The sequence below is a fragment of the Electrophorus electricus genome, chromosome 8 (assembly GCF_041902795.1).
Source record: "Electrophorus electricus isolate QZ-2024a chromosome 8, ASM4190279v1, whole genome shotgun sequence".
NCBI classification, from domain to species: Eukaryota; Metazoa; Chordata; class Actinopteri; order Gymnotiformes; family Gymnotidae; genus Electrophorus; species Electrophorus electricus.
Window position 1 is genome coordinate 8,293,757 of NC_137504.1, and position 25,393 is coordinate 8,319,149.

At 40.8% G+C, this 25,393-nt stretch overlaps 1 protein-coding gene and 1 long non-coding RNA gene across 8 annotated transcripts in view; one reads left to right on the forward strand and one right to left on the reverse strand.

Annotated features, from left to right (window-relative positions):
- arhgap32b (Rho GTPase activating protein 32b) overlaps positions 1–25,393 on the reverse strand; it is a 78,577-nt gene that overhangs the window by 11,034 nt on the left and 42,150 nt on the right. For 4 of the 7 annotated variants that reach the window (XM_027003886.3, XM_081718789.1, XM_081718788.1 and 1 more), the window contains 8 exons: positions 14,158–14,244; positions 11,576–11,713; positions 8,956–9,048; positions 8,609–8,731; positions 8,374–8,451; positions 6,987–7,068; positions 5,267–5,317; positions 4,644–4,718 (listed from right to left, as the gene is read on the reverse strand). In XM_027003886.3, coding sequence (XP_026859687.2) covers positions 4,644–4,718; positions 5,267–5,317; positions 6,987–7,068; positions 8,374–8,451; positions 8,609–8,731; positions 8,956–9,048; positions 11,576–11,713; positions 14,158–14,244 — 727 coding nt within the window. Of the gene's footprint in view, positions 1–2,244; positions 3,263–4,643; positions 4,719–5,266; positions 5,318–6,986; positions 7,069–8,373; positions 8,452–8,608; positions 8,732–8,955; positions 9,049–11,575; positions 11,714–14,157; positions 14,245–25,393 lie in introns of those variants that run through there. The other 3 variants (XM_027003895.3, XM_027003904.3, XM_027003911.3) reach the window with 3 other exon arrangements.
- Positions 12–16,797, forward strand: LOC145658919 (uncharacterized). Its single transcript, XR_014124784.1, has 3 exons — positions 12–1,300; positions 11,524–11,742; positions 14,129–16,797. It is a non-coding gene; the product is annotated as an uncharacterized LOC145658919 (long non-coding RNA).

Sequence of the window (25,393 nt, forward strand, 5' to 3'; positions counted from 1 at the left end):
CTGAGAGACCATTAGAGATGAGGAGATGTTATTCATCACTCACATCAGAGTAGTGACTGACACGCACATTTTAACCTAATGAACATGAAGTGAACGAAGAGAACATACCAGCTACATAGTTAGACATAAGACCAGAATAGCTCACGAAATCTTGGTTTTAGACAGAGTAAAAGGCTTAGAAATTTGGTGGCCTTTAGTTTTTCTTTCAAAAAAGAAATTCCTCTACCAAAAGCTGTTGCTAACACTATATTGAATAGACAGTTGCTGTTGCAGAGAACTACTGCAGTCTCTCAAAGATGGACTGAAATTCCTTTGTAGGGTTCATTTCATCCTTCCCCCTTCATATTATTTGGTCATTAGTTATTGTGCAGCTGGCAAAGTAATACGAGACTGAGCTGTCCATTCCTCCCACTCTGAATCTAAAGTGACGTCCACCAGATGAGTATGGAGTAGCAGCCCACACAGTGAAACAACATACCAAACAAATATTACAAAATTCTCTTGAAAGCTCAGTTATGAAATAGCCTCACAATTTGACTACCAAGCTGCAATTACACAACCCAAAGCTCATTAATAATGGAATAAAACTTTTCATTCATTTGATTCTTGAAGCAGGATGTACTACATGGGTTTAGTTCAAATGTTGGGAGTGCTGTTTTCACTGACATTAAGTGCGGACTGTCAAAATCATAAATTAATCCCAGAAACTTTCTGTATAATTTTCACATGCGGCTCCCGAAGTAAACACTGATAAAAGGACTAGGGGAATAGTGAAGAAACAGATTTAACATGAAAATAAAAGCAAAACAAAAAATCACTTTAAATCAGGACCAAGATAAGTACAAACTTGCTTTACAGACTGGTACCTCCTAAGAAACCGAGTCTTAAAACTGTAATGCTTCCTGATGTTTGTAACAAACATAGAAACTATTCTATAAAGCCTCTTAATTTGATCTCCCCCCTCCCCCAGTTAACACTCTCTGAATATGCCTGAGAATCGTTTCTGGAACCAGTTTAGAGCAAAAAGTCAGCTGTTGCCTGAAGCACATGTGAGGACTATAAGGAGCCAAAGCTAGATCTGCCATAACTGCTAGATTCACTGGTGCTCCCAGAGCTCCTATATCATGGACAGACACAAAGTGTGTGCACAAGTGAGCATGTGGACACAATGACACCAGATGACAAACTTTTAGCATAATTGCATTGATTCTTTAAGGCATTCCATACCAAGCTTATTTAAAGGACATGTGATTTACAGAGAAAACACAAGGACAGAAGAGGAAGATCTGAAGTTGACCAGGTCAGTGTTGTATTTGTTTGTTTTCTGTTTGTTGAAAGCCACTTAACCAGAAGCCTAAACCGCACTTTCTTCAGTTCGATTATTTTGGTTAAAAACAAACATAGAATTCACACTTCAAATGGTTGACTGTAAAAGAATCCATCAAGGCACTTCCTGTTCTCCTTTTCAAGTCACATATTGATTTTACAGATACCCTCTTTGCACAGAAAGCCAGCCAAACAGACATGCTTTAAGACCCAGGAAAGCAGCAGGCGATGCTCGTTTGCATCACAGAATGTCATTTCTGCTGCAGAATGAGTGACTGGTCCAGGAGGCTGTACCTTAACATGGCTGAAGAGACAGAATGATGTGAAAGAATGATAGAATGCACCCTACTAATGAATATTATTGGGAGTTTGTATCTTAAAAAAGTTCAAATCAAGAGCTGCTATACCCAAACTGTATTTTACATGTGGGGAATGTCCCTCGTCATTTACAATATACAGAACAATATATGCCCAAGTACAATATCCAAAACTATATATGTGCAGGTATTAGACCTACAATCTGGGACCTAGAAAGAATTTTATTTGTCTTACAATGTCCAAATAAAGAACATTATTTCTAAATAAATACACAAAAAAAATATACATTATGACAGGCAATTTATCACATAAAGAAAATAGCCTATATTGAATATTTGTGCCAAGCAAACAATGGCCCCTTTGCAACTTCACTTTTACAATTTCAAAGTTCAATCGTCTTTCCATGAAAAAAAATGGGAGCTCAAATTATACTATAACAATGGGATCGGTTTTGATGAAATAATGAGGACAGGGACGAGTCGAAAGCAACAGAGAAAAGCCTATCGATAAAACACGTCGCATTATAACACAACCTAGTTCGAGTTAAATCAAGTGCCTGGGATGTTTTTGTAAATATGCTGCAAATACTTAAATCCTTACCTCAAAATAAAGGAGAGTTGTGTCTCAACTCCAGTAGGGGTAATAAAACATTCCAAGAAATGCACTAAAGTGAACGACGATCCGAACTTCAGCTAGCGACTGTCTAGCATATAAAAGACCGTCATCATCCGCAATCCTTTCAGTTTCACGGATCAGAACCAATGGTTATAAAGCGAACCACGCAACGAACGCACATTCTTTCCGACACCCGGTAAAACTTGTAGTGTGCTTTTTTTCCCCTTAGTAGTTGTCCAGCCCCCAGTATCAGCTTTCAGCCACGAAAGCCTGTGGCAGACACGATTTACAACAACGTAGCCAAAACACTGACAACTCAAAGAGGAAAGTTTTCAGCAACGTGAAACGTCGGTTTAATCGCGACTACAGATCGATGAACAAGACTTCACGCCCTTTTAGCACTTAGAACTATTAGTTATATGACTACTTCCTCAGTAGCTCAGTTTTCTCTCCTTTTTCAAACAAAATTTGACGTTTGAAGTATTCACTGTCCTTAGCTAACGAGTCCTATGGTGCAGATGTAGTTATCAGATCGCATCACTTTAGCTTCAGACTGTAGTAGAGCTCAACAGAGCTTTAGCTGCTAACTAACGAAAGACGGGAGGTTCCATTCTACCGTGAACGCGCACGCTTCAGTTGGCACAATCATAAACCACTGACAATCACACCTGTCTGGTCTTGATCACTATTCAACCTATAAAATAATTTCATGTTGGCTGGTTACCTGTTGAACAAGAAACAAAACATTTGTTGTTGTCAAACATTTAACAGTAACTTAAGAATTTCTCGATTATTTTGGAATGAATGAAGTAGTAATTATTTCTTATTACTATTTAACAATGATTTTCCATATGTTTAATTAGTTACAAAATGTGAATGTTAATGAACTTATTGTTTAATAACGTGCAGCATCGAAGATTGATTTTCTTGGTCCAATGAAAGGGATAAAGAAATTGCACATGAAATATGCGCTAACTGATCTGTTTTTCTCATAAACGTTCACAGAGGTTCTCATAAAAGTTCACACACACACAATCAGGAGAGAGAGAGAGAGAGAGAGAGAGAGAGAGAGAGAGAGAGAGAGAGAGAGAAAGAAAGAAAGTAAGTAAGTGCAAAAGTAAGAGAGAGACGGAACAGGTCAGGCAGGAAATGGCCAATACCTCCTAGGAGAAGAGGACAGTTACTGCTAAGTATTCTTTACAGAGTCTCTCACAGTAAAACTCAGCTGTCCTGGCATGTTAACAGACACAGCTGCCCTTTGCTCCTATGAGAGAAAGACGCTGGTGCTCCACAAGGAAGTGAGGGATCCAGAGAGAGCAAAAGGAGTTACATCTGGACCAGCACCTGCTACCACTGAGTTTTAAACTTACTCTAGTTGAGGTTCCAAACAAAATAACGTGTTTTTTGTTAACGTATTTTGTGTGTGTGTGTGTGTGTGTGTGTGTGTGTGTGTGTGTGTGTGTGTGTGTAGTGTAGTGTAGTGTACATTTCTGTGAATACAACAAGCTTAAAAGGAACTAAACTAAAATTACCTGTTGGGCTTTAACTACTGTTAAGATTAGCTACATTTCTTCCACACCATTTCAACCATAAAGAAATGATGAGATTAACCATTTACTCAGGGCATGTGATCCACAAGACCATTTTGGTTGAATGATTCAAAACACGGTTCCAGTTTTGACACAGATATCAGATGGATTGAACTGCCTTTACCTGCTGGTGAGCTGAAGAAAAGCCTATATATTTGAACACACCAGGATAGCCTAAAAGAATGTGCTATTTAAGTCGCCATAAAGAGACTAGTTTATATTGTCAGAGGACAAAGCTGCAATTATTTTATACCCCTAATTTCCCAGCGTTTAGTAAATCAGCTTTAAGAGAGTAAAAGCACAGCATTGTACAGCTTTCTGAAAACTGCTTAGCAGTGAAAGAGTAGTGCTGCAACAATCAGCATGATATCAGGAAGAGGCCAGATTAGAAGGAAGGAAAACATTGACAGAGAAAATTTTGGGCACAGGTACATTACTGTCGACTTGGCCTCAATAAAATGCAAAACTGAGACAAAGGCCTCAATGTCAAATAAGTGTGCCATGCAAAACAGGGAGCATAAATGTGAGCATAACTGAAAAGAGGAGGTCAAACATCAGACACAGGATCAGAGGGAACTAAAAGAGTGAAAAAGAAGAGGTTTCTTGACTTAATTCTGGACTACTCCCTGGAATTAGGAAGAGGTAGTGATATTAGGATAGAATAGTGATCAACAGTGCCAGTTGTACTTTCTGAACATTGAGAATATTAGGGAAGAATCTGGCACTGTGTAGACACATAGCAGTGGCTTTTTGGTTAGTAGGTGGTTAGATACACAGAAGAACTGTTGAGTCTACCTGAGCTCAGCCTGTAGGGGTTTAATGGGTCGGGTACCCATGTATTGTCCTGCTTTACACTCTCCATCTCCAAATCTGCATGCAGGACAGAGAAAGGCCAAGGGAGCCTGTTAGAGAACATGAGAACAGCAGCTGCCCTTGTAGCTCTCCACTGGCTTGGCAGTTGACACTTTGTAAAGAGGGATGAGGGGAAAAAAGGGGAAACATTCCCCCTTGCATTCCCTATCTATTAGGTAATGTTTTATAGCAGTTCAGAGAGGGCCATAAACTGATAAACAAGCTAGCACAGTAAAACCTACTTAAGGAAAAACAGATTAGGCCATGTGCTACAGTGCTTTGTGTAGGTCAGAGTGCTTTGTGGTACAGGGAGTTCAAAAATATTTTTGATATGGTGACAGCGTAAATCATTTATGTGTGTGTGTGGGAGAGAGAGGCAGAGAGAGAGAAAGCGTGAGTGAGCAAGAGAGAGAAAGCGAGTGAGTGTGGGGATGAGAGGGATAGTGTGAGTGAGTTTGTGTATGTGCGTATGTATGTGCACAGAGAGAGTGAGTGAGTGATTATGTGTGTGTGTGTAGATGAGTGAGGCGGAAAGATGAGGCATTGGGGAGAGTACCAGCACGCACAGGGTGGGAACAGACTCCAGGAGGCCGGCCGCAGACCAGAGCAGGGGGAAGCTGAGGGAGCAGTGGATGTAGGCACAGTGATCTGTCAGTACACATGCATGGGACAAAGCAATGCCACACACACACACACACACACACACACACACACACACACACACACACACACACACACACACACACACACACACACACACACACACACACACACACACACACAGAGCTACAAACCAAACAACACAATCAACAACACACACAGGGGCCATCGGGAGATCAGCCAGCATGGCATAGCGAAGTAAAAAGCAAAACTGCAGCTAACACTTTACATGTAATTAAGCTCCTCATTGGGGGAAGGCTCAGCATCTAAACGCCACATGCTGCATTCCTCCCCGCTGTGAACATTTTTTAGAACCCATCCTCAGGCAGGGCATGACTTCTCTTTTCCCTGGACTTGCTCGTTTGCTGATTGCACAGTGTCCCTGAGAGAAGAGCAAGCAAGCTGCGTACCCCTACCCCCACCCAAAGCCAGCATTCGGATTAATCTCAGTCATGACGCAAGGCACAAGGAGGCCAGAAGTGAAACAAAAGACCAGCACTGTTGAAAAGCCCTCCAGAGTGCTTAGCAGGGTAGTTGCTCCAAAACATGATGTAAAGTGACCTCTCTTAGGCTTGTGAAGAATGTTTTATGAACTCCAAACATGACAAATATCATTACACACATTGAGAATGTTAGTGTTTGACACAGTCCATTTCACACTTCTCTTAGTCATGGAGTTTATTTTGTCAGTCGCTAAGGTTCTGTAAATGAAGATCCGTATACTTTATAATACAGGTCATAATGTGTGAGCATAAGATATTCCTCATTATTTTCCCACATTCCTCACTATTTCTCACTATTTGTGTGAAACTGAATAAGGGAAAATAAAGAACTTTACAAGAACTTTTGTAAACACAAAAGTCACAGAGTTACTGCATAGAGGAGGACAGCTGGGGGAGGGGCTACTTAGGAGTGAAAGCTCAGGGTGAGCATAAACCGCACTTCATGTACAGTGGATGGACATTATGCTCAGAGGGCTGAAACATTTCACATCTCTTCCACTTGGTTTGTCGAGAGCTTCGAAACCCCAGCTGACAGTTTAAGAAATGGTGTCAGAGAAAGTGAAAAAATATTCCTGCATTTTCCTCTTGCATAGCAGCCAGTACACTATCACATGGCAGTATTTAGTCCTCCCTGCACTGACAGGGGTGCTAGGAGCAGTGATTCATCTGACAGTGAGTGGAATTTCCTCTCAGCACCTGTTCCTGCTCACTTACACGCACACATGCATACACACAAGAGGTCCTTGGCTTAGTGCGCCGCCTCGCATCACCATCCCCAGCTCTGCAGTCGTGTGCATCATAAATGCACCTCGCCTCATCCACACACAGCACTGACAGTCAACTGCAACCGCACATCCCATATGCTTACACGTGATATATCGCACCTTGTGAAATCCTCAACCGCTTTGAATGGGATTTAGATGGTGTGTAAGCTAGAATTCACACAGGCAAGATGGACATTTTACCAAGGATCTGTTTTTTATATAAATCTTTACTAGGATGAGCTTCAGCATGAGGGGTAAAAAAAAAGTTATTATCTAAACAGTGTCAGTAGTCTGTCTGTCTCTGTGTGTGTGTGCGTGCGTGCCAGTGTGTGTGTGTGTGTGTGTGTGTGAATACGTACCTGGTTTTGGCACTGAATTGGTGACAGACTGAGGGACCTTGTCATTAATCAGCTCCACACATTCACTGGGAAAGAAGCCAACCTAAAAAGCGCAAGACAAAATTGCAAATATCAATAAGATACACAGGCATCACTAATTCCTATTTTGTATGTATAAAGAAACACTTTGCCCTTATAGCAGTCATAATACCAAAAGACAAGAGTCAAAAGAACAAGAGGCAAAGCCTTCACAAGAGAAGAGCTTTGTCAAACTGGTGTTTTTTATCATGAGCTAAACTGGCATTATCACAATGGTGGTGACTGCTCTTGCATTTACAGTAGGTTTGGCTTTGTGATGTTATAGATTTATGCATCTCCCAAGCTGTTGTGACAAATTTTGAGCGGAACCAACACATGCACATAAAAATGAATTCAGTCCAAGAACAAAAAGCATTTTCCATTTCTACACAGCATGGGGGAGAGACTTAGATAACAAAGACACAAGAGGATTCAGTTCATGAATATAAAGAAAATTCTGAATAGGTATATCAAACCACTCAATTAAATTTGAAGTCTGATTCCATCAATCCTAAAGTGAGCTTATGCTCTAGAAAGAACTAGGCCAAAGTAGTGTTTGTTTGTTCTGACTGTATCCAATTTGCACTGCCAGAACTCTTAACGTACTCTACAGGTTCACAGTGCTGACCCAGGCCAACCTCTCATCTTAATTCTAAACCTCATTACTGATATGCACTATGGTTAACACTGTTAGCAATATGTCTATGTCTGTGTGTCTGTGTGGGTGTGTGTGTGTGTGTGTATTAAGAGATACTCTGTGTGACAAGTGATGTAGCTTTAGGCTCATGCTCTCTAGACAGATGCTGACTTCCTGACCGCTGCAGTCAGCGAGAGTCCTGAATCAGACTGCCCCCTGGTGGGAACACCAACATCTGCCAACATTAGTCACTAATGTCCCTGAGCCCAGTCCCACTCTACCTCACTGATGGACTAACTAGGCCAAGCTTATTTTTGAGACTAATTAGGGGACATTGACAAGGTCAGTTCAGCAAAAACTTTCAGCTGCTAAATGTCAGTGCCTGCCAAAAAAAGCAAAAACTAATTCATTAGCTACCATCAACAACTCTAAAAATCTACAAAAGTACAAGTCCAAGCAAAATAAGACAGCTGCCCACACATTTCAGCAACACACCAAGGCAACAGCATAAGCCCAAGTCAACATGGCCTTATTCACAGGAGCCAAACACTAGGAGAATCAAATGTGGTTAGTCATTACAGCATATTAACTCTTCCTGAACACAGGCCAGTTATAGCCCCAACCCTCCCAAAAGAAAAGCCCATTTAAATTGTTTACAATTGCACTGTGTAACCATGTCTGCAGATTACACACCTGAAATCCATGCTTCCCTCGCCACCATGTGGTGTCCTCTTTAGGAGGCATGTCAATCACAGAAACAATATCCCCAACCTGAGAGAAATGCAGCCATTTATAAATGTGTCAACACCAAAGAAACAAAGATCTGCAGACTGGTTTGCATGATCATAGCATTAGAAAAATGTAAAATCACTCATTTCAGTATCCCTATTCTGGAAAGAGCTTGCTTTCATGTTGTTAAATAATTCACCTCAAAAGACAGCTCATCAGCTGCCTGGGCTATGTAGCGTTTAATGACGTGGGCAGCTGCGATGGCTGGGACATTGATGGAGGACTCTTCATGCACCAGCAAATGATTCCCTTTGTTGTCAACCTGAAGAAGAACAGGATATGTCAGTGTGCTCATAACAGGGCTCTCTGGCTAATTGCAGTATTGAAAGGCTGTTATACTGCAAGCTAATGAATTCTGAAGCTTGTCTTCATATAGTCCTCCATAGTATCCTTCATGGTGTCAGAGCTCCCATAAAAATCCAACAAAGCCAGGTAGTCCACCCTTTTCATAGAAATTAGCAAAATGATACATTGTCTTTTTAATACCTCCATCCAGGTGAGGGCTGGCCCACAGTTTATCTTATTATCAGCAATTGCTGAGAGACGGGAGAGGTAAGCCATCAGCATCTGGGAAATTGCCTGTTAAGGAGTGAAAATGGAATAAAAAGGTGAAAGCAGGGAAGGTCTGGATGCAGGGCTTTTCTAGCTATAAAACATTCAAGCACTGATGGAGTACAACGTTTTTAGAACTGTTCATTTTATAATGGCATTACATGTACATATGGTATAATGTTTTGATTCCCTAAAACCATCATTAATACCAAAGCTATGAACAAACTAGGCAACACAAAGTTAACATCAACATTATGCTGTAAAATAACTTATTTTTATTTATTTATTTTTAAAAGTGTGTAATGTTATGAAATGTGCTGTTTAGTGAGAGGGACAGTTTGCCATTACAAGTTATAACTGGCTTTCCTCATTATTGTATATCCTTAAAAACAATCTGGCTGAAAGAAATCAGAAGGAGAGCCAAGAACAGCTGCTTCCATTTCCACAATTATATCTAGCCATTTAAAAAAGATTGGCATGTGTTTATTTGTGGTTTACCAAAGTGCATGTGTTTTGTTCTGTGTGTGTGTGTATATGTGTGTATGAGGTGTATATATGCAATAAAGAGAAGTCATGGGTATAAAAGATTTATTTTACTTTAAAAGAATAACGGGGGCTGAAAAATCTGCAGCTGTGCTCAGAATGATAAATTGGGCTCAATTAGAATTCCCAAGGCTCTCATATTGAGTCATATGGCAAGGAGTGGTGAGGTGGAGCTGGTTCAACTTTAATGCAGTTCATGGATCTGACTAACAAAGCAGTCATGTATCAGCCAGCAATACCAGAAATGATCTTCTGGAAAAAGTGCTAAGATTCTCCTAATCAGAAGCATGCCCCCCCCAAAAAAAACAACAACAAAAAAAAGACATGCACACACATGGAGAACTCAAAACTCAGGATGTTGTTAAAGACATCCTTCATTCATTAGGTTATATGCCATCTTTAGCCTAAAACATAACCTGCCTAAGGGCCAGGATTAAACAAAATACACTGAACTGAGTAGAACTGCCATCTTGAAGCAGGTTCCTTTCCTCTTTATAGATATCTCAGCTGCAGAACCTAGTCCATGCTGCTCTCTTCAAAAAATCTTAAAGAATGACCATGGCTGCTAGAACTGCTTCCACCCACACCGACAGTCTAACAGCATCAGACTTTGGCATGTCAAGAAGGAATCCCATGAGATGCTGGTCACTGATGATGTGTGTGCCTAATGAATACTGGAAAGCCACAGAGAGTGTGGAATCAAACGCTCCACTGCAGTCCCACTACAGGACTCAGCCATGACTCAGAAGCTGATGGACTGAATTGAACTCCAGCGGGACTCTTCTCCAGCCTCCGCCCTACTGTCACTCTCTCTCTCCCAGACACAGGTTCACTCTGACCAAAGGAAACCAATCCAAACTCAGCATAACAGTCAGGAGGGAGTTAACTCTACCTTAACTAAATGGAGGGGCACACAGGATACTTGTAGTGGGCCTGATAGTCAAAACACTTGAACCCTGTTCACAGGTGCTTATAGGGAAATACCAACAAAATTCTATAAACTTTTAGAAGTTAATCAGTAAGATAATACATGCTGAAATTTCCATGGAAGGCATTGTCTCTTACACTGCCAGTGCTGGATAAAAAAGAGAACAAATCCTGCATTAACACACACACACTTACACACACACGACCAAAAAGTATAGATTTGGATATTGGGCAAGAACAGGCTTTAAAATAAAGGTATATTAACTCATACATCCACAACTTGTACAGTACGCTAAAAAACATATGCTGTGATGACTCTTAGTGAGATCCAAACATGCAGAACATTAAAGTCACCATAAATCCCTCACTGGAATTTCACAGGCTTCCTGAACTGCCCCTAAAGGAAAGCTCATAACTTAAATGGAACATGGTGAAAGTGGGCTTTACATTCTGCAAAAATCATGCAGACCTCCACCATCTTATAGGAGTCATGGGTTTAAATGGGCTTAAGCCCCAAGAAACTGGATTGTTTTATGTAATTCAAGAAGAACACAGGATTCTTTTTAACCACAGGTTCTAAATATAGCCTAATACCAATGGTTCAGTGGCCATGCCCACAGGTGAAATATGACCCTTTTCTTGTGAGAGCTCAGTGTGTTCGGCTGCACATAGAAGCTGATTACACAGGACAACCCCACACAAAACAGTAGGGAAGAAAGAGCCTTCCATTACTGCTAACCATGATGGGCAGCATTAACAGCCATTTAATCTTCAAACCAGACTGACACATTTCTGAAAATATGCCATAGTTCAAGTATACTTCTTAGGACAACAAACATAGAGAAAGCCCAACACAGAGAGGAAAAGAGGCTTTTCCAAGCCACCCCAAGCCATTAGATGCCATTTACTCAAACTAGCTCCAACACTCCCCTTCCAGACAGTTAAAAGCACACAAAGCTCTGCAGGTGAGCCAGGCCATGTAGGATAAGCACATACATAACCAACAATAGACTGGTTTTCTTATTTTGAAAGGCTAGAGGTCCACACCAGTTCCAGGGTGCAGAGAGGGTGCAGGAGGTCTTACCTCCGCTCTTTCCCTCAAGCTGTCAAATCGAGGCAGCTCTGGGAGCTGGGAGAAGCGCCGGTCATAGATACACAAATGGAGATGCTTGTCCAGAACGCGGAAGTCTTCATAACTCCGCCTCACGATCCAACTTCGTCCCTGTGCAGTAGTAAGAGGTGGACAGACAGGTAAGTGAACAAGTGTGCTGCAGTGGTGGTGTTTGCTCACCCACTACAACCCTATAAAAAGCTCTAGACCGGTGAATACAAGGACTTAGCCCCTGGCTTGGAGCCCACCAGACCAGTGCATTACAGCAGACATCACACACTGCACACCACAGATGCCTCAGCAACCATACGTCAGATTCAGCTCCTCCCATTGCAGCAGCCAAAGAGATGAGATGAGGGCACACAGCCCATAGTGCAGCCCATTACTCACTGAGCTACATGCATGGGCTCCCCACAGTGATTGAGACTTTTAGAGCATACACACGCACAGGGATGTGAAGATAAGAAGACCTTATCAGTTTTCACTGACTTATTCCCAGGCAAATGACATGAACTTTCAAACCTGTACCAAATACAGGTCACATAATTTTGAACTTCAGAAAACTGATGAATTACACTATGTTGAAACATCACCTCAGGCTCTGCTTCAGTTCAGGCTCTGGAACACCAGAGCTCAAGCTTATACATTACTCAAGCACACGAGCGACTGCTGTAAATCCTTCCCATGAGCTCAACATTAATCTATATGAAATGAACTGCATCACTGTTGGGATGGGGGCAGACTGACCATTTCTAAGTATCCTCAAAGCCTCAATAACACAATTCAGACATGGAAGGAAAATGGACCAGGTGAGCAGAAGGACACAAGTGCACATGAAGGTTAATGCTAGCCCCAGTGTTTATATTACTCTCTGTCTCAGAGTGGACGGCTAGCCGCTACCCTCAGCACCAGTGGTCATGTGCCGGTCCTGTGCAGGGCTTGTTTTATGGTGGCAGATCTCTGGAGCCTGGCTCAGAGTCCACCATAAAGCCACACAAAGGCAGAAACAGTGCTGCCAAGAAGAGACTTTTAAGAACCTCCTCTTCGAAGCCTTTTCCTAACATACTTCATGCTGTCTAATTTTATGACAGATTGCAACATGTAAATATTAGCATGATTCACTACTTAGCTTGAGGCAGAAGTGTCTTATTATACAAAAGAGAAGTATGTATGAACTCAATGCCTTATTTATTCAGATTATACCACATGATGGACAAGATCAGCTGAAATCGTTATGTTGTTACTGTAATTTTACTGAACTACAAGCTTAGACCAAAAATGGATTGCCCTTCTTTTAGAATGACATTTTAGTACTTTTTTTCCCTTTAACCTTTAGAATTGAAAACAGCTCCAATTCCTTATTTCACTTTGCTGCCCCCAGCCCCCTAGAGTCTAATGCCAAGGCAACACAAATCCTTAGTGCTTTTGAAATAGCCTTAAAAGATGCTTCAGAACTGGGGCCACAGTAGAGGGACCAAGAAGGATGGCCAGAGCCACTCGTGACTGCAGAGCTGGCGCAGCCGCTGGGAATATAAACAAGGGAGTGCAGGCTGCTGGGTTTTAGTCCTCCGCTCCCATTTTATTTTGTATAGACCTTCCGGAGCTTCTATTTTGTTTGGGGCTTCTGCTCTGACAGAGTGTGGTGTTAAAGTGATATTCCTGTGTGTCTGGGCTCTCTCTCTATGCCTGGTGCTCTGGGCCAATTCCGCACCCGGACACAGAATAAGAATGCTAGAAGTCTCTCTCACGCGTGCACATGCGCGCGCACACACACAAACACACACACACAAACTTTCCACCACATTTTCAAGGTCAGGATGAGAGGTGCTATTAGTCAAGCAAGTGTATGGACAGGCAGGTGTTCTGTAAAGTCTTTCTATGCTTTTCTATGCTGTTTATGTTTCTCTTTTTATTTTCAGTGGAATCTAAGAAGATTTCAAAATCATACTGGGATGATTCTCAAGCAATCTGTTCCAAAAAGCCTTGCAAATGAGCTGCAGCTTATCAATTATAGAGCTCATGTTACACCCAGTCACTGATAACCGTAATGACCTTGCATTGAGTGTTCTAGCATGTGGAGAAAAAAAGGGGATATGGTTCCCTGTGAACATTCAGGAAAAAAACAAAAAAACAAACAAAAAAAAACTTACAGTAGCAATTGGTTTATTTACATTATCTGCAAATCCCTCAACCTGAAGGAAATGCACCCATTCCCCCTTGGTTTTAGTCCACAATGACCAGCTGATCTAGAATGTTGAGCTGTATTTGGAAAACTGTTGCATGTCTCTAAAATGTATTCACTGTTGGCTGACATTCACAAAAATAGCTTTACATATCTATCGTAGAAGCAAAGTTCAGTGGTCATGTATCAAGCAAACTGGGTGGCAATTTTTGCAATATCTTTATTTTAAGTCTTAATTGACAGCTCTTCTTTCCCTTAAGCACCCTCCCACCTGTCTCAATATACCAATTTGTTCCTACTGTCTACTGCCATCCAAGTGTGCTTGTGTGTGTGTGTTTTCACAGTGAGCTGTGCACAGATTATGAAGTCACACCTGACAATAGATCTGCACCAGGTACACCAGCTCTTTGGACTCCAAGCCATTCCGGGTAACTTCGTTCTGCTCTTCGGCCAGATTCAGCTGTAAAACAACCAAAGGCAATAAGTGCATTCTGAGGAAACCATGCTTCACTGGTATAGTGGTGGCTGTAAACTAGTGTTTTTATTCCTTCTTGTCTGGTCTGAAGAAAATGCTACTTTCTGAGCTAAGGAAGGCACTTCAGATAGGTGTTACATAGTAATTAGGCACTGGGTGATGTCACCAGCTGAGCATATTGCCCACATGCTATGAATAATAGATGAAGATAAACTGAATTACTGCAGCATCGTTAAACCAGCAGAGCAGGAGTATTACACACATTTTTACTATTCAGCCAGAATATTGCTGAATGACAGTCTTAAATGTGTCTAAATCAAATCATCCATAGCATATATTTCACAAAGGCATACAGGGATGTAATGTGGCCTTCAATGTGCTGACCAAGCTCACAAATGAAGCAGAGTACATCACATGCAATTAATGGCTCTGTTTTCTGTGCATCATTAAGTAACTGCATATGAACTGGCTGAATGGACCCCAAAATAATGTTTCACTCTCCTTTCTGCTCATTGTCTGCTAGCTAGTGAAACAAAATGGCTTCTTTCATTTCTAGGTAAAGAAAGAAAAAAAATTTAATAAATAACTTTAAATTGACAAATGAATAAATGAATGACTATTAGAAAATGCTTTTCTGAGTGCACTGCAAATCGTTATTTTCATGCCTTCAAACACTTTATATGTTTAAATGTTACAGTTAACTGAAGCAGCAGTGCATGGTGTCAGTGTGGGGGCCTTTCCAGATTATGTGTGTGTGCACACACACCCTTCTGTTTGTGTGTGCATGTGTGTATGTGTGAGAGAGCAAGAGGGAAAGAGACAGACAGAGAGATGTGGAGAAAGGCAGCCACTGTGGCTTGTGCCTGGAGGGGACAGCTCTGCATCGCACTGTGACTGACATATCATTACTGCTGTGGCTCAGATGGCATGCTCACACTAAGAGACCAGTGACGCACATCAGCACCATTTCAGCAAGCGCTCGCTCGCTCGCTCGTACGCACGCATGCACACACACATGCATGCACGCACGCACACACACACACGCATGCACACGCACGCACATACATATCTATGCCCTGCCAAAAGGAAAAATAGAGACCCTGCAGGTCGATCATGTGCTGCTACTCTCAGACAGACAATGGCAGCCTGCTAAACCAACCTAAATGTCAATATACAAGCATCAATATGTGTGGTGGCATAACAGCGTACCATATGATTCGGAGAAGCATATCACCATAAAAAGGGAATTTCCAACTCTGGCAGAGCCTGACTGATCTAGTGATGGAAATGTACATATCAGCTGCAAATCATGTTATTTAGCATTTTAGCGCTTAGTCAAAGGTCCTCCTTCAAGCATGTTGAGTTTCTAGTGAACACCATTACTACTAAGCCCAGTGCAGAAGGCAGGTGTTGGCTTATATTCCTTTTCAGAAAAAAATGGAGGGCTGCAGAGGAGTGCTATATTAAAAGATAGCTTATGTGAGAGGGCACATGAAACTTTAGCTGTCTTGGCAATAGTTTGGTCTCCCTCATACCTCAGTCATTGCTACTTCCTCCACTTTCACTGTCCCACCTTGAAATACACAAGTAAAACATAGGCTGTTCTATGCCAAGCTCAAAGCAGGAAAAGTTTGAGCTGTGAGCACATACACGTGGAAAGGGAGATCTAACAGCTGTAGGATGGATCAGGGCACAGTTCCAAGCATGGCATGGAGCACATGGTACTTTTTTTTTTTCCATCTCCCTTCACCCTCTAGAGCTCGATTCATTAGTGAAGCTGCAGGTCTAGCCAGCTGAGCCATAGTAATCATCACACTGTTTATCAGCCAGCTAGGCTCTTCCAAAAACATTAGGCCATGAGAACAAACAACCTAGTTATCTAGAACAGCTCGATACCACCACTACACAGAACAGTTCTGCTTAATGCCCATGCCCCAGTTAGCACCAAGAGAGTCACTTTTCTGCATGTGCCCGGAAAATAAACCAAACATGGTTGTTACGTGTTATATCTAAATGTATAAAAAAATACTAGTAATTAAATATTGAAGGACAATGAAATTAGAAAAGGCACCTTGGCTAGTGTCTGATGGGTCTGCACACATGTACACCAGTACACCTGTACTAGGAGATCAGCATTCAGTGGCTTTTAAACTTATAACTGAACCTTTAGATTTTTAATTTTAGAAAGAACCTCACTGGAAAAGAAAATAAATGCATGTTTATAATCTGCAGTTAGATAGCATGCCAAAGACAGTAATGCACAACATCTATTCTACTTTATAGCGAATGGCTCGACACTGCAAGCGTGCAGAAATCAAAGTTAATAGCAGTAGCAAGACCTGGATTCAAAAGACGGCCCAGTGACAAATGATAGCCAAAGGTCTGCAGCCTTCAGGTAGAAAATGCACAACAGACCCAACAAGAAAGAGCAAGGAAAATGGGGACACAATCCCAACAAAGAAGCAGGTCAACAGAAAGAGAGGGGCAGAGTAGAGAGGTAGAGAGAGTAAAGGAGAGAGAGCCAACGAGCATGCAGGGACTCACAGAGCCACGGCATCCAGTCCACACTGCTTAAGGCAGACAGGCTTTTGTTCACGCAGAGGAGCAGCTGCACGCTGGGCACTCGACTCAGAGCTGCTCTCCTTAACCCTCAAGCCTTCCTCCCCCCAGCCTGTCTCCCATCTCCATCACTCAGCAGGAGAATAGTGTGTTGGTGTGTGGAATGGATGGGATTAGCCACACGTTTTTGTACAGCACAAATCCACTCAGCAGTACACAGATATTAGTGGTGCTGTCCAATCCAGAGCTGTGTCCTACTTTAGCAGTGAAAGCACTCTAAGTTCCTCCCACTGATGTATTAAGACAAACACACGCAAAATAGCGGTGGCTGGCAGGCTTCATAATGGATTCCACAAGACTTCTGTGGTTTTGCAGCTGCGCTGTTTTGTTCTTCCCATCAGCCCGCAGATGCTCCGTCTAGCCACGCTCAATCCACATCCTGCTCCTGACTGCTCCAGCATTAAAGTAAACAGCATACCCAATTTGCTGGCCAAAGCAGGTACAACTAAACAGAGAATGATGACAAAAGCAGTGCTCCCTCTGCACCAATCCGGGGTTTTCTTTCAGCACATGCTCTAGCGTCCTCCTCCTGTCTCTCGCTTCCTCTCTCCTGCTGCCGCCTCCCTTTTTTCTACTGCCTCCAACACCTCCCCCTAGCCCCCCTTTCTTTCTGATTGGTACAGTCTTAGTAACAAAGCAAAGGGTTAGCGCTCTAAGGGTGCTGGCAGAGAGCACTGTGGAAAGTGGGGACTGCCCCTGCAGCAGCATGGAGTGTCTCTCCAGCACGTGTCCTCACACCCTCTCTCCTCTGGGATTAGCTAGGGTCAGGCAGAGAGGAATAGAGTGATATAGACAAATGCTTTTACTGCAAGAAGGTGCAGCCATAGAATGTTTTGTGAGGGATAATGGGTGCTTAGCCATGAACACTATGAACAAGAATGCATTGTACCTATTCAAACAACTGCAAGCTAACAAACTGATCAGCAACTGGGAGCACAGGGCTTCTCGCTTAGTTATACCCAAACTCAGGCTGTTTTTCATTAGATGTTTTTCCTCCCCAGTTTTTTTTTTTTTTTTCTCGAAAGGCCAGTACTATGTGTGGCTGGTCCTGTTGGCTGCATGAGTGCTGTAGCTCAGTGCAGGATGAAGGTCAACCCATTAAAGCTGCACTAAGGAGGCGATCCCAGAGAAGGATAGTCATGCTCAAAGGGCTCGCCATCCCTCATCCTACTGAGATCATATGGCCTTTGATGAGAGACAAGGGCCTGAAGCAATGGTTATGAGGGCAACAAAACACACACACACACACACACACAAACACACACGCTGTATGGGAGAGCAAAAGCAACTGCCACGATATCAGTCATGCTATCACATCTGAAGACGATTAAAGAACTTTCCAGGAGGCGCCTCAAGACACAGAGCAGCCACTATGAACACGAGAAGGATGTAAAAAGCAGACTACACAACCTGCATAAATGAAAAGTCTTTCCTCTGTGTGTGTGTAGTGTTTGTGAGATATGGTATATACAAACACACACACACACACACACACACACAGTTATGTATGTATCACACAAAAAATAAAATGGCACAAGAAATAACGTTAGTAAATATAATATGAAAATAATTTAAAAACTGTCATAACCTTGTCTTAATCAAGATCATATGGTGCATCATTTGCCAAGAAAATAATGAGCTCCAACAGAGTAACAAACACAGTGGAGATAATGAGTGAAAGTCATTTACTATATGTACAATTATTTCATAACTACAAATATCAGTCAGTGATAATGTTAAGGAAGCTTATTCACTCATTTACACAGCATGAATATCAAAGGGACCATCATGAAGGAGTACACCTTCCAGCAACCGATATAGGCCAATGCTTCAATTTAAATTACATGCAACATTTTGAGGAATGTATGAAAAGGTAATGTAGGCTTGAAGTCAATATCATGCAGAAAACGTTTTGGCAATTTAAAAGCATTAAAAGTGTGACCTCATGAAAGCTTGCTAATTAGCTGATACACCAGACTCAGGTTATTGCCTGCAATAGGGACAATACTAAAATGTACAGTGCAGAGGCACTCAAGCACCAGAACTAGGAAACAAAGCAAGTCATCTACTTTGAACATTAGAGTGAGGATAGTTAATGAGGTATACACCACAAGGGACAATATGTATTTTTGACAGACAGAACGAATGATCTTCAAATAAAGTCTAGTATGAAAATCTGTAAATAAATACCTGTGGGTGGGTAGGTGGGTTGATGAAGGCTCTTGGACCATAAATTTTCTAAAATTATAATCCAACACTGACATAGCTCAGATTTCAAACCCAAATGATTCATGCACTTATAGCAAATCCTTAAAAGACTCCACCAATCCTACTGGGCAAGTATATTCAAATTAAAGTCATATATTATTTTGTATTTATTTATTTATCTTGCCATTCAGCATCAAACAAACAGACAATGAATAGGTTTCAAATATTAAATGAAAAAGTAGGAAATATGGAAAGTGTGACTTTCAGCCATTCAGCATCAAACAAACATGAGATGTATTTCAGATATTATATATAATATATTAGTTTGTCACAAATCTCAAAATAGTACTTTTCAAAGGTATACACTTATAGAAAATAAAAATAAACAAAAAGGCTATATACAAGTAGGCAGTGATATTTTCTTTGCAACATATTCATTAATTTGTGAAAATAAAATGCAGGCCTATGGGGCATTATGTAGTTAGCCCATTTTTCCACAGTATGAAGCAAATTTTTCCAATGTATAACTGACAAATGCGGTTATCTTCTCCATTTGTAAATACCCATTGCAATTTATATTCATGTATTTAACATTGGGCTCTCCTGTGATAACCAGTCCTTATACCATTCTGCCATAACACCAGGCTGGTCATGGTGACTTCATTAATTTAAGCTTACTAAATGCATTTTTTAGTTCACCTTCAGTTACATCAGCAAGCATCATTATGTTTTGTTCCTCATTTAAAATGGTTCTCTCTAGGGATTTCATTGCTTATGCTTCACCCTAGAAAAATATTTTAAAAATTCCCTTTATTTCACTAATTTTATCATTTTTGTTCATGGATTCCTAACTCTATGAATTGTACTTTCTGCAATCTTTTTTTCAGTTTCCATGCTGGCACTTTCATAGATTTAGACTTTCAGACACTTTCAGTGTCTTTGTTTCAGAAACATTAGGTTTTTCTTAATTTCTTGTGTAGTCAAATGTAGTTTAATTCCCAATATTTTAATGTCATCTAATGTATCCTGCACCAAGCTTAATGGGTTTTTTCTAGTTCCTCTAGTTTTATTTTTCTTATAAGAATATATTGCTATGATTGCTCTTAAGGGAGCGGAGCATTCAGTGTATCCCATAGAATTGTAGTTGAAACACTTGCATCATTGTTTAGTTCCAAGTAAAGACTAATTTGATTCTTAAAACAGGGATCATACACTTTAATTTAGTTTCCAAGTATTATACTTTGGTTGCAGGTTAAAATCAACAAATAAATACACAGGTGCATGGTCACTTAAATCCATTGTCCAGATTCTACAGGAATTTATTTTGTCTTTATAATTTCTGAATATTATGAAATAGATTATTATTTTATACAGGGAGTAAGGGGCAGAGTAGTGAGTGTAACCCCTTGTTTTAAGGAAAAGGTCTTTCCACGTGTCATCTTCAAAAACAAAAGCCTGTAGTAAATTTATGTAGAGACTGATTCATGTTTTTGATTCTACTAGAAGAGTCTAACTTAGGTTGTAAAAATATATATTTAAATCTCCCCCACATATCAGGAAGTTTTCGGTTTCTGTTATCACAACATTTGTGATTTTCTGAAAGAAACTAATATCACTTCCTGGGGGTGCATATATATTTAACTGGAGTAACTGGATGCCTACCTATAATCCTCCTTACTGGAATAAATGTCTTCCTCATCTCCCATTTCAAACACTTTGAATGCTTAAGATGTCAAGAGCAACACCTTTCCCATGTCCTGATTTATATGAGTTTACTTTGTCACTAGCCATGCGCATTTACCCACCAGTGAAAAATGAGAAAATAAGTAAAGGAGGTGTGGTTCCAAGCCTAGATTCTCCAGTAGATGACCCTGGGTTGAGCTATAAGACATGTTTATCTGTGGGGGAAAGCTTCTCTTAAAATGTGGGCAGAGACTCTCCCCACAGCAGTCCAGTAGCAGTAAACCAATACAGTAAATACAGAAAAGACTTCCCTGTGCATTCCTCCCATGTATATGTTCCTATTTAAATGGGAATTTAGGCAGAATTTATCTCTCTCCTGGACATGATGAGGGCTGTCTTCTGAAATCTTGCAGTCTCTCCCTAATGATCTTCTCTCACTCTACTCTCCAATTCCTGTTCCTCCCAACGCTTCCCAAGCAGAGTGGCATAGCTGCTGAATCAGGCTCCCCCTCTATGTGATCATGTTGACGGGCAGTCCTCTGTCCTTCATATCTGCATTTGCCTCTTCCAAGGTCTGGTACTTCTGCACCTGTCCTCGTAGAACAGCTGTAGATTAGCAGGAAACAGGACCTGGAGGCAGAGCTTTCTCTACTTTATCACTTGCTTCATTTCTGAATATTCCTTCTGCTTCTGCAGGACTGCTGTCTTGATTAAATGCATTAGTCTCCCATTCAGAAACAGATTCTTTCCTCAGGCATTGTGCAGAATCTGTTTTTTGTAGTGGAGAAATCTGATTATTACTGACGGCGGCTTGTCTTCCTTGTTCCTATTGGGTCGGGCGTCCAGTGTGCTCTCTCAGTGACGAGCTCCATAGTTGAGGGAATCTTCAGCTAATTTTGTAGCAAGTTTTTCCAAAACTCCACCATAGACAACCTTTTTATTCCATCTGCAACATTATATATCCTTGTATTCTCGGTTCTTGTTCATTTATCACTTATCATCGTGCTTAGTACTTGTTCCACATTCTGAATACTGCCTTCTACCTTTTAAATGTGTCTCCACATCCATTATTTTTTTATTAGCCTTTGGTGAATCCAGATTCATTTAGTTGTTGTCTTTGTGAAAGAACCATACCTCCTCCAAAACCTTTGTTTTTTTCCCTCATTTGGTAGAGGAACAACATTAGCTTCACTGTCTTGTGCATGTTTCAATCCATTTTTCCCCTTTTTTGTCTCACTTGCCAATTCAGGTATTATTGAGATATTGGGGGGGGGGGGGGGGGGGGGGGGGGCGTTGTGTGAAATAATTGTTTTTCAGACACTGATGACATCCCCCCTGAACGGAACAAGTACCTACAGCTATAGCCTTACAACATAAAACAGAATGTGAACTAAACTCTTCATTTATAAGCTAAAAAAGTTTTTTTAAAAAGCCTGAGCATCAGTAGAAGAGTGCCTATGCTGAAGCTAAGGCAAGCCTGCAGAGGAGCAGGTATGTGATTATGAAGTGCCCTCCCACATCCACTTCAACACAATGGACTCTGTGGTATTTTTGTCAGGTTTTGCAGTTATATTTTTGAGTGCTTTGAGCCCACAGATACAACACACTGCCTCATATAATGTAACTAAGGACGTTAGCTTAATTTTGATGGCACTTACTACTGACTGAAGACTGAACCAAGCAGAGGGCATTAATGTTCATGCAAAAGGATGACAAATTTAAAATCTGCTTATAAGCAAATAGTAACAAGCAAACAGAAATTTACATAACTATTTCATCTATGCGCTCACTGTATCAAGGTTTTGATATAAGAACCACAAAAGTATCTTGCTTGAGATAATATTCTATTCGCATTCACTTTGAAGTAGCAGTGTATCCTAGAGTATCCACAAAAAATAATCAGTTAATAAATCATTTTTAATAATAATGTTTTTACCCAGGAACAGTTTCCTGATAATGAATGAGGGCCTCTCATGCAGTTTTAGTAGTAAAATTGTAAATCTGTAATTAGTAGAGCATCAATACTACTGAAACCATACAGGACATGAAGTTGCACAATGTAAGAACTGTACAACTTTACTGCAAGAGCCAGGTTCACAAAACATATGTTCAATGTGTCAGACACAGTCTTGCAAGAAGCTTAATTTAACAGATAAATAGGTATAGAGTCCAAAATAAACACTGGCCACCAAATGCAAAATATTTTGAAAATCAGGCACTGGTCAGTGGTTGGTAGCTTAACTTCTTCTGGAACTGCAATATATCCTTATCTAATATATGATGCAATTAGATGGATGGTTAAAAAATGAATGAATAGATTTCAAATATTAAATGAAAAAGAGAGAAACATGGAAACAGTGACTTTCAGTCTAATTATTGTTTAAAATCTGGTTCCCTGTTTAATTGTGTACCTCTGTATAAAGACCTAAAAAGACATGAAAACCATTCTGGAAAGTCTAACATAGAAGGAGAATCAGACACGTCTAAATTCCCCTGAGCCTATACGAGCAAAATTATTAATACTTTAATGCGCTTCCTAGCTATGTAGGACATGTCTCATTTGTCCGTCAAGGTTTTTGGACCACTAAGAAATTTTATGAGTGTAACAACAACATATGTGTTACACTATACAGGCCCACTTGAGTACCTAGCATATTTCAGAGCTTGCCACACAAAGTCCAGTGAAGGAGGAAGGCAGATAAAGCTCTCCTAGCAGCCCAGTTTCACTCCAGTTGGTCAAAATTAGCAGCCCTACATATTTATAGCATTTAAATAGTACAGAGAGACCTCCACAGCAAAGGTGCAGGTTGTAAAGGAGTGCAGTGAAACAGTGGAGCTCAGTGTGGAGCAGTGGTCAAGCAGCAGCACATTCTATAGCTGCAGTAGAGCAGTACTCGCAGTATGGAGGAGAAGTGGTGGGAGGAGATATATGAGAGTAAATATTTCACTTTCATTCATTAAATACTTGCATATTAAGATTGGTCTAGTGGGTCAGACAAAACTCCACCACCCAAGAAAAGAAGAGAAAACTATACACTATTGAATTAGGGTAGATTAACATAGCCTAGTTATATTAACGAGAAATATTTTGTGACTTTGAAGTGCTGTAGATAGTTAAATGTTAATTGCCTGTCTTTGTAGGCCAGTCTATAGTGCTTTGTTTGCAGATTTACAGAAGGCTGATGTGTGTAAGAGGAGAAGGGGGTGGTGCAAAAGGTCTGAAGTTAGGAAACCCTCCCCCAGTTGATTTCACAGGCCATTTCCTCTCTCCATCACTACCTGGCTGCACCAGCTGAGACGTCCTGTCATTATGGCACATACAGGCAGGGCTAACACAGTGACATGATTAATGCGGTCCCACATGCACACATGGCCAGACACACATGCACCCTGCAGCCCTGCTGAAGAGCTTGGGCTGTGGTGAGCACAGTCCTCAAGCTGTCAGGAAGAGATCAAGAGCTTCCAGCAGGGCTTCAACCACACACTGCAGATAAAAGGAGCTCTTCCGAACAATTTCACAGAGAAAATGGGCAGGACCAATATCACACTCTATTTTGTGTGTCAGCACAACCTAAGCCATTGTTCAAATAAAAAAATAAACAGTTTACTTTTCACAGTCAACCCCAAATAGCAAATAAAGGCCATAAGATCAACATTGAACAAACTCTGTAATGGCAAAGTGAAGATTAAAAGGAATATGGCCTATAACCAATAGCCTTTTTCAATCAAAACCAGTAAAAAATAAAAAAAAAATTAAAAAAAATTTAAAAAACAGTTATAAAAAGTTCTATACTTTTTTCTAAAGGAGTAGAATGCAGTTGAAACACACTGAAAAGCAAGATGATGTGACAGCCATTTGTGGTAGTAAGAAACGTTTGTGGTAGCAAGAAAGTGAGCTTTACTTTGGATCTCTGTGAGGCAGGAAAACACAGAGGCAGAATTTAACAAAATATTTCCCCCTGCCTTATAAATCTGGGCAGAAATGTTAACTGTTCAGTATCCATCGCCTGTCTATGAGCAGCAGATGGTGTAGATCAACACAATACTGGCCTCCAAATAAACAGCTGACCATTCCAAACCAAGAGGAGATACCATGATTTTACAGCCAGTTTTAAAGAGAGTGGGACAATAACTTTCAGTTGCAATTAAAGCACTTTTTTGGACTGAAATGCCTTAACTGCAAACCTTTTTATTCAATGAGCTTTTCCCTTCAGCCTTAATTACTCCTTTTCAGTGGAAAGGCTCATTTTAGATTGATGTTGCAAAGTGGCCCCTCTTGAGGTAGCAATATGTCTCTGGGCTGTAATATCAGTCTGATGTGTGTGTTGACAGTAGCCATACAGACGTCTCTGACCCAAGGTAGGAAAGCTCTGCAACAGCTAAGGGGTCAAAATGGTTAAAATGTTTTGACTTTTCACTACAAGTCATGAAAACAAGAGGCAGGTAGCCAGACACACATGGACAAAGGGAAAGAGAGCAATAGAGACAGACAGATAATAATTTGAGCCATAATGGATAAGGTGGCTCAAACACAGACTTAAGAAAATGTGCTGTTTTGTAAAGCAGAATATTGAATAGTGAAACATTTCATTGCCTTAAGATACACTTGCAATCGATCAGGCAA